General features: G+C 30.7%; 1 protein-coding gene across 3 annotated transcripts; it reads right to left on the reverse strand.

The window, feature by feature from the left end:
* Positions 1 to 700: 700 nt before the first annotated feature.
* On the reverse strand, positions 701 to 5,265 carry LOC141666456 (putative methyltransferase PMT21). Of its 3 annotated transcripts, none has more exons than XM_074472474.1 (8): positions 5,080 to 5,265; positions 3,622 to 3,901; positions 3,372 to 3,520; positions 3,070 to 3,265; positions 2,662 to 2,872; positions 1,647 to 2,319; positions 1,452 to 1,529; positions 701 to 1,240 (listed from the first exon to the last, which is right to left on the reverse strand). In XM_074472474.1, the coding sequence occupies exons 2-8, from the start codon at positions 3,877 to 3,879 to the stop codon at positions 1,024 to 1,026; spliced, it is 1,782 nt and encodes a 593-aa protein (XP_074328575.1). In that variant the 5' UTR covers positions 3,880 to 3,901; positions 5,080 to 5,265; the 3' UTR covers positions 701 to 1,023. The 3 variants fall into 3 exon arrangements, with proteins under 3 accessions (XP_074328575.1, XP_074328577.1, XP_074328576.1); XM_074472476.1 differs by lacking the exon at positions 5,080 to 5,265 and adding an exon at positions 4,131 to 4,280; XM_074472475.1 differs by lacking the exon at positions 5,080 to 5,265 and adding an exon at positions 4,083 to 4,236.
* Positions 5,266 to 9,762: the final 4,497 nt, after the last annotated feature.

Genomic DNA, 9,762 nt, shown 5'->3' on the forward strand with positions numbered 1-9,762 from the left:
TTAATTTAATTTGATCTTTTCACATAAAGATTTGATTTCATATTAGACTCTAGACAAACAGTTAATTTTAATTTGAGCCCTCCAAATTGTCCAAATCAACCAATGCTCACACCGTCCCAATACTACCAGCACTTGTGTCCAAATTTTATATCAAGGTCGACCAAGATAATATTTGGGCAATAATTGAATTTATATTTTAACACTAAGTTTATTTATAGTTCAATTTTTTACTAACTCGACTGCCTTATTTCCTACTTTCCTTGTACAATGGCAGAACAATAAGCAATTTTCACAGAACAAAAATAAGATCTTACATTACATTTACATGTATCAAGTGCCAAGCTGACTTGGTGTGCAATGTTAAACTAAACCTGGGAGTGCAAATTGCAATTAGGATGAAATTTAGATGTAGACAAATTTTTATTGCTGATCCATAGAGGTTGTTTCCGTGAAAACTCTCAGCTTCTTACGTGCAACTTGGTATTTTTATGATTGTTATATGTTTTCTTGTTCTTTGCGGTTCAATTTTACCAGTCTCCTGCCATTTTCTTGGTTTCCAGATATGTTTACTCACTCGTTTGCAGAAGAAACATTGCAATTTGTTGATATACTACTTTTACATACATTATGGAAGGAAGAAAATGTAAGAGATTGTTTGGCCAAAAAAAGAAATTGTAGATCTTCAGCTTCTCAGGTCCAATTAAAAGAAACTACTATACTTGTATCAATTTTATTGAATACACTTACATCAAGAACTGTAATGTTACCAGTTTCTGAACACATTATATATTTCAAATTTAAGAACATATATGAGGATGAAAAAAAAATGAAACGATTACAATGAAACCGTGACTCATTACAAAAAATACATTATGTAGAAGGAACCGTCTTTCAGTTTCAAGAATGTATAAATAATCTATCTTTTTGTGTAAATGTTATGGAGAGCCCTTCTCTTCTCTATTGTGCTGGTACAATCCTTCCTTGATATTTATCACCGGAACTTGTATTTCGCTTGTTGTTTGTCTAAGAGCTTTGTTTAGAGTACCACAGCTTCTTCTGGCAAATCAACACCTTCTCCTTTTCCACTCCGTATTCGGTGTCTTCTTTACGACAGCTCCATTTCATCCCCTTTGCCAGTGTTGCAACTGCGTCTGTGTAGAAGCTTGACTCACGGATTATTGCATATCCGTTAGGACGAAGAATCCTATCCATCTCTAATAGCACAAACTTCATATCACATCTGTAGAAGTAAATTTTCCACCATTAAACACCTGGAATAGAATAGAACGGTGGCAAAACACTGATCCCTTATGGTAAATTTTAGGTAGTTAAATAATGTAGCATTGACAAATTTTAGATGGTTAAATCATAAATGATGTAACATCATTAAACTAATCAAATACAAAAAAAAAATTGATGAGGTCAAGAAGGATGAATAGGAAGTCTCTTACCTGTGACTTTCAGAAGTAAAGAGGCCATCTGCATGAAGTAGATCGTATGTTCGAGGATATGTTGAGAAAGCCTCACACCTGCACAATAAATGAATCAGCTTCTAAATAATTACATATATAGTCCAGCAGAAACGGTAACTTTTTAGGTCAATAGATATGCTACATATACAGACATTATATATGAAGAAATATTACCAGTCATGGTAGGTTCCAATAAGGCCCCTGTCATATACTACTGCAAGTGTATTCTCAGCATAGGACGAAACAACATTCATCACCCACAAGGGAGCATCAATCACAGAAGCAGCAAATCCTCCGTATAGTGTATTCATGTCCATCACATTTCTTATCTTATCAGTCCCAAGTGCTGGAAGCAACTTCTTGTAGTGCTTCGCCCGTACCTTCCATTTACTATCATCATGTTTAAAGGAACCGTCACTGCCACCACGAACATCAGCAACACGTTCAGGTGCAGAGTGCAATCTTTCGGGCCATTTGGGGAGTGATGGTAATGCTAGATTCCTCTTCTTGTTTGGGATAACAACACAAGGCCGGAGTGGAGTGTACCATGCTGAATCTGGTTCAGTGCCATCATCACATTTAGGCGGATATATGTCTACACTATCGAGCTGCTTATAGCAGTTGTTATCTGAAGACTTTTGCCACACAGCAATGTCATCTTTTTTATTAAATAACTTGAAGCACATTGTGGTGAGTAACTCTTGCAACTTCTCATAATCAGATTTCTGGTCTTCAATGGTAGTGTTCCAACCTCTCCAGCGGTTTTCATAGTTCACTGGAGGACCAGAGAGAACCCAAAATCCTCCAGGACGAAGGATACGATGAACTTCAAGAAGGTAAATCCCACCTACACAAGAAGAACAGCGCAAGGACCTTGTAAGTAACAAGAAAATGTAAAACAAGTGACAACTTTACTCATAACATGTATGGAACAAAAGAGTTGACTGTACCACATGCCACTCGCTAAATTGAAAGCAGTGCACTGCAGTCGCATGCTATCCTATACATATTTCTATAAGGAATAATAACAAATGGGCGAATGCCATATTTAAGTTCAAACATCAAACAAACAGTGACGTTTCATTTTTAGGCGTGGTTAAAATCCTAATGTGCATCCGAGATAAAGAAATTAAAAAATGCTTTTCAATGACTTGGCTTCTATCAGTGTAAGCTGCTAAAGGTCACATACCAAATTCTGTCCACGGTATAAGGCACCTTGAGCAATGAGCCATATCAAATGAGTTTGAAGGAAAAGGAAGTCGTTGGGTGGAGATAATTCCTAGAATTGCAGGGATCCCTCGTTCCAAAGCAAATTGGACTTGAGCCTCATGGTTATCTCTTGGAGCAAGAGAAACTGTTAGAATCCCCCGATCAAGTAAATCACCTCCCCAGCTAGCAACCTGCAGAAACAATTGTATATGATTTGTTATTTACACAAAACATAGATAACCATTAATCGAGCCATCAATCCCATTAAAATTATTTGCACAATTGAAAGATTGAAAGCTGAAATTCGGTAAAGGCCCGTACATGTCAAACCTTATAGCGTTCTTTGAATGTTTCATTTGTATTAATAAAGGCAACAAAATAGACTTACCCCGCATCCAGTATCAATGGCAGTCCGAATAGTCCCATCTTTCATACCGGGGATCAGATCTTGCATCAAATCAACATATGCACCAACACCATTGGGAAACATAGTACCTCCACCAGGGAAGCGAAACTTCTCTCCTTCTTTCTGCAGCCAATGCTGATTGGACTTCTGCTTATTAATCCAATCATATGGCACATTCCTGAAAGATTACCAATAATTCAGATCTAGGAGAATATACAAAATAATAATAATAATGTAAGATCAATAGAGTGATTAAAGCAATGAAAATCAGAGATGTGTGTTACCTGTACCAACATTCATTTTTGCTTGTAGGCCATTTGATTGGTACCTTGTAACCATCAGGGGGAGGAACCAAACACTCCTTCCTCTCGAAAAGTGGAGGGCAATGGCGTTCCATGAATGTAAGACGATGAACATCATACTTTCTCCATCTCTGTGCCACAAAATAAAATTTGTATCATTACAAAGAGATACATAAACAAATACCAAGTCATAAAGAAAGCTTAGCATGACTGAATCAGTCACTAATCGTACATTGGGATCTGTGCATGGAGTGTAATCTTGATAGTCAATTCCACATTCGGGGAAGGAAACGGATTTCACTTGCATAGGAACGGCCGCGTTGGATGATTTCACAGCTTTTCCAATGCCATTAGCCACAATTCTGTCTTTCTCTGGACAGTAGACTTTACCAAGATAAAAAGAAAATGCGCAGAGCACAACAAGCAATACTGTCAGGGGAACAACCCTGGAATTTTTCTCATATATCGGTTTTCCATCCTTGTGCTTCATGGTCTCAGAACTAGTCAGCTATCTGAACAAAAGAAAAACAAAGATATATATCTAAACTTCAGCTTATCTACACAAGAGTAAAGAGTGCTCAACGTAACATCATCATCAGCATTTAGAAGCTACAAACAGTTTGAGCTGATCAGACATGTTTACAGATATAAATCACATACATTAATTAAAGCTACTTAAACTCGAAAAAAGACCTGACTAATAAGGGAGGAGATGATAATAGAATGTGCAATCACACTAACCAATTTGGAGGTGCATCTGATTCTTGAGAACACTACATTATATAAAGGAAAACCAGACATGCATAAGTACTAATGTTAAAGAGAATAAAGCAGATCCAATGGTCAAATACAACCATTACATTGTCTTGAATCCTTCCAAAAACTTAAAGATCTAATTGCAATAAACCTAATTACATTTCACATGATACTGGGCCCGAGACTTTAATAAATGAGAATCAGCCGGCCTGAAGGGCCCCTCCAGCCCACTAAGTCTTGGGAGAAAAAGAAAATCAAACCAATCAACTTCATTGCAACAACCATGCTCAAGCTAAGAAAATGAAGTATGTAATTAACTATTGTAAACAGTATAAACAAGTTGAATGTGTACTCTAAAGTCAATAATTCTTGAAACCAATAAAAAAAAACTACAGTAAACTTCTTACATTATACTATGTGCTACTGCTAAGTAGTCAGCTGTTTGTGTTTGTCATTGATCAAATACCAATACAAGAATAACTTAAAAATAGACAATCATCAGGAAAATAAGAGAACATGGTTCTCTTACTAAAGTCACAATAAGATATGCACATAGGAAAAGAACCAAACTTTTTATACACCCATATACAAATAGTAACCATTAACAAATTCAACTCATGATATCATTTGAAATTCAAGAAAATTACAAGAAAAAATGACTGCATTATAAAATCTTTGGTTAAGAGTTACATAAGTGATTCAGATCTCAAATGCAAAACTAGAAAAAACCCATGACTTAGAGAAGTTAGGCAAATGGCAACTAATCACTACTCACAGAACACAGTTAATAAGTTTGGTAACTGACCATTTGACACACACATACAAACACTTCAGAAGTTTGGCAACTAACACATAGTGAGAAAAAGTTGGGAGTAAAGCAATGAAGCAAAGACAATATCAAAATAAACAGAGAAGAAGAGATGAGATTAAGTACCTCAAGTTAAAGATATATACACAAACAGCCTGCTGAAATACTGATATGTAAGAATGTGTGTATGTTCTCAAAACTAAAGTGTTACTTCTTTAGAACCCCAAATGCTCCAAGAAAAATGGAGATAATGAGAAGATGGAGAATGAGATTTGTGGCCTCACATAGATATGTTGCATATATGAACACACCTTATATTTATAAGTATAAGTATATGAATACAGAGCAGGCATCATAAAAGAAGTGTACTGGCTCTTTGCGTTTTGCCTAGCTGTCTAATTCAGTATTAAATAATTACTAGAGTAGTATATTTCATTATTCTTCTGTTCTTTATTTTACTACTCCATTTAACATCATTTCAAGATTCCTTCCTTGCTTCTTCCTTCTTCGTCTCTCTCTCTCCTCCGTCAAAAAGGGTGATTTTATTTGTGATTGTATAATTTTCATGAAATACTAGACTAATCCCGTGTTCTAAGCTAAATAAAGTACTTCTACTTTTATTCATAATTGTGTCTCCAATTTTAAAAAAAAATAAAAATAAGTCATAATATATATAATTTCATATACAGTACTTTCGTTTCAAAAATGAGATAAAAATAGAAATGTTTTTAACATGCAAGCGTAAAGACTCAAGTACTCGACTCTGTATAATCACTTTAAAAAAAAACAAATGTACAATCACAGAAAATGAGTAAAAGAATAAATTCTTTAAAGTTTTGATTGTCTTAATTTTTCAAGTTCTTCATTCACTATGCAAGCAATCACATTAAAGTAAATAAATGAATAATTAAGACAATCAAAACTTTAAAGAATTTATTAATATATATATATATATATATATATTAATTTATTAAAATTAAAATACTATAATCATTTAAATATGAATAATTATAAAACTTATATATAATAAATATATATTTATTAGTAAATAATCAATATAATCATAATAACATATTAAATAATATTTTAGTATTAATATATATCTGATTTTCACTCCGATCAATTCCCGATTTATCATGAACCCTAAATCAATAAATGAACCGATTAGATCCGATCCCGATTTTTACAAATTTAACTGAAAGCAAACAATTTCATTAATCGTACTCCCTCCGATTTTTAAAAGGCTGCGTGTACAGGGGTGGTAAAATCAGACACGACCCGAAACCCAACACGAACCCAACCCGCAAAAGTACGAATTAGGGTCGAGGATTTTGACTTTAGGGTCGGGTAAAAATTTTCCCGAAAAAATCGGGTCATTTTCGGGTTGACCCGAAATACCAGAACCCTACATGTTTATTTAAATAATTAATATATATTATATATGTATATAAATGGTAGGTTATATTTTATAAATCATTTGTAATATTGTGTTTTATTATATTTCTATTTTTTATATTAATTTGGCATAACATTTTAGTTTTGTAATGATGTAAATTAATTTTTTTTAATTTTAATTTTTTTAATTATTTCTAATTTTTGGATAATTTCGAGTCAAACAAATCAATTTCGGGTTACTCGGGTACGTATCAAATCGGGTTCGTGTCACAATTTTTGAACTTGTTTTGGGTCGGGTCAGGTTCGGATCAGACTAAAAAAATCAAATACATCCGATCCGACTCGAACCCGACCCAAAACCCGAAATTACCAACCCTATGCGTGTACATGAGTTTAACCTATAATTGGGCATGGTTGAGAAGACGGGGGGCAGTAAAAGGGGAAGAGAGGGCCTGATAATCAGGGAAAGTTTTGTTTTGGTGACAAAAGTTAAAAGTAGGCAGGTCCATGACGGGGACTTGTTACCCCAAAGTGTGTCTTGGATTTTACTATATTTATTACTCCATTTTATATGCATTCCGCAATCACCGCTAAGTCAATTTTACAATGTACTTGTTGCTTCACCACCACCCCCTAGCTTTCAGTGTTTTTACTAACCAACACATTTTGACTCTTTACTTTTTTAATTTTTCTTTAAACGTGACGATCCACTTATTTGAGTACTGGATATTTGTAATTTAATTTAACTAATCTAAGCGTGGAGTTGAACAATTTGCCAATGGATCGAGAAAATGTAGGGGTGCATTGTTCAAGTAGTAGCTCAAAATTTTGTTTGTAACGAGTCATTGCTTCGTTAGTTTTTAATTTTGCAATAATAGTTCTTGTCGTCTTTGTTGTTCTAAGGTGTCTTAATCCTAAAGGAAAATTGTGTGACATACATTTCTAAACTAATTCCACATTATAAATTAAAGTGACTTCATTATCTTTCAAAAAACTAAATATATCATTATGATAGGGAGCTATCTGCATAAGTATTCTCAAACCTCTTGTTTATATAAAACATAGAAAAAACTCACTATTTGACTTTATTGAAACTAAAGCGAGACAGATCTTGATGGATAGTCTATTTTGTATTAGTAAATAAATATTAATATTATTCTATTATTGTAATTGGAATTTGTAAATGTTGCATAATAGTTAAGAATTAAGAAAAGAGAAAAAAAAGAGTAGGTAAATTGATGTGACCGATTAATTAATATTTAATGTATTAATTGAGTGTAAAAGAAAAAAATAGTAAGTATAAGTCAACATAGTTGATTTTATAGTATAAAACTTTACTCCATCGGCCGTGTTTATATGTCCTTTTTGATTTTCGTGGAGTTAATTGACAATTTTTTCACTAAATATTACAAAAACTATTTGTTTATTATTTTAAAAATTAAAAATTACGTAGACTAAATGTACTTTCTAATCATATATATAAATAATTATATATTGCATATAAATTTTTGTAATTGGCTTTTTTATTTTTTATTATTGTAATTGTCTTTTCTCATTATTTTATATTATTATAATTGGCTTTTGTAAATGGTGAATAATTATTATTTTCAAAAAATATAGTGACCTGCTGTGCATGGGATATTCATGTGCTATGTGTAAAAAATTTTAAAAAAAATTGCCCCGGGTCCTAACTATATAAAACGATATCAAATACATGTAACAATAAAAACAAATTAAAAATATAATTTTAATATAATTATAATTAATTTAAAATTACATAATAGTAAGATTAAATAATTATAAAAAATAAGATAATTACATAAACATAATTCATATGTAAATTTATTTATATCTATAAATAAACATTAATTAATTAATTAACATTATAAACTAAATTTTTATTGAATATGTAAATATTATTATAACCTAAGATAAACTCATTATCTAAAAACTGAATTATTTAAAAAAAATAATATAATATACAAGTTGTTAAAGAAAAAAATATTATACTACTTGTATTTTATTAGCAAGACTAGTAGTCTCTAAAATTTACCAAAAAGTTTAATATTCTTATTTTCCTAATAATTTTTAAAAAAAAATTTGTAACTTATTTAATATGTAGAGGATTAAAATAATTTTTTTATAATTTTGCTCAAAATAATAATTTAAAATTATTTAATATTCACTACTACCTCCGTCCCGGTAGGTTCTATACGTTCACTGTTTGCACGTATTTCGAGACTTCTATAAATCATAATGTTTTTTTAATAAAAGTTTAAACATAAAACTTTTATTCAGAAAAAAAAAATTAAAAATATTATGGAGCTATGCTTTAAACGAGCATTGAAAAACGTGTTGAAAAAGTAATATATAGAATTTAATGGGATATATATAGCACTTTTTTAGTTTCTTCTATTTCTATATTTTTTTATTAGAAAATAAATTTATACATTATTTTTATTTTTTAAACAAAGAAATGTCTATTTATATTATAATAGACGAAAATTAAAAGTTTGATAGTTGGTCGGTCGGTACTTGCTGAATTTACTTAATTACTCTTACTTAATTGTTCTAGTTCTAATTATTGGGTCAATCAATTTTAATTATATAATTACCCTTACTTAATTGTTCTAATTCTAATTATTGGGTCGATCATTTTTTAATTATATTTGATATTGAAGTCAACTTCCTCTATTACTTTACCAATTTCAGTTTTATTTACATCGAACTCTATATCACTATAATTTATATTAAATTCAACTTTGTCTACCAATTTAAATTTAAATTCATATTGATATCTACATCATTTTAATTTGTTACTTCGGAATAAATTAAATTTAATCAAACTAAATATAATTCTTAAAATTTAGTTGATATATAATGTGGATCAGATTACGATAAAATAAGAATGTTGTCAATCCTCCTCTAAAAATTATACTACTAAACTTGGATAAACAAAATAACATATTTTATTTATTCAGGATAAAAAATATATATTATACAATTGATTGAGACAAACACAAAACTAAAATAAAAATACAAAAAAAACATACACACTAATTATTCAGTCTAAAAAAAATTATCTTATTGATCCGGAATTTAAAAAAAAATCAAAATTAACCTAAAAATAATTAGTTTAATTTAGTCAGTGTATTGGGCATCGGGTTAAAATAAAATAATGAAAATCACTAATCCGAGATAAATCAAATTAATATTAGAACAAGTATAATTCGTATCCTATTCATGTGGAATAAAAAATAAAATTTTATATAAAACATATTTTTTTAAAATATACTTAGAATTTTCAATAAAACAATATCGTTTAGTCAGTAATATTGCTTTTTTCAAATATCTTTTATAGAGTTATAATTAATCAATTAAGTAATCACCATGCTAACATGATAGTTTTTTAAG

The sequence above is a fragment of the Apium graveolens genome, chromosome 6, assembly GCF_009905375.1.
Source record: "Apium graveolens cultivar Ventura chromosome 6, ASM990537v1, whole genome shotgun sequence".
Lineage (NCBI taxonomy): Eukaryota > Viridiplantae > Streptophyta > Magnoliopsida > Apiales > Apiaceae > Apium > Apium graveolens.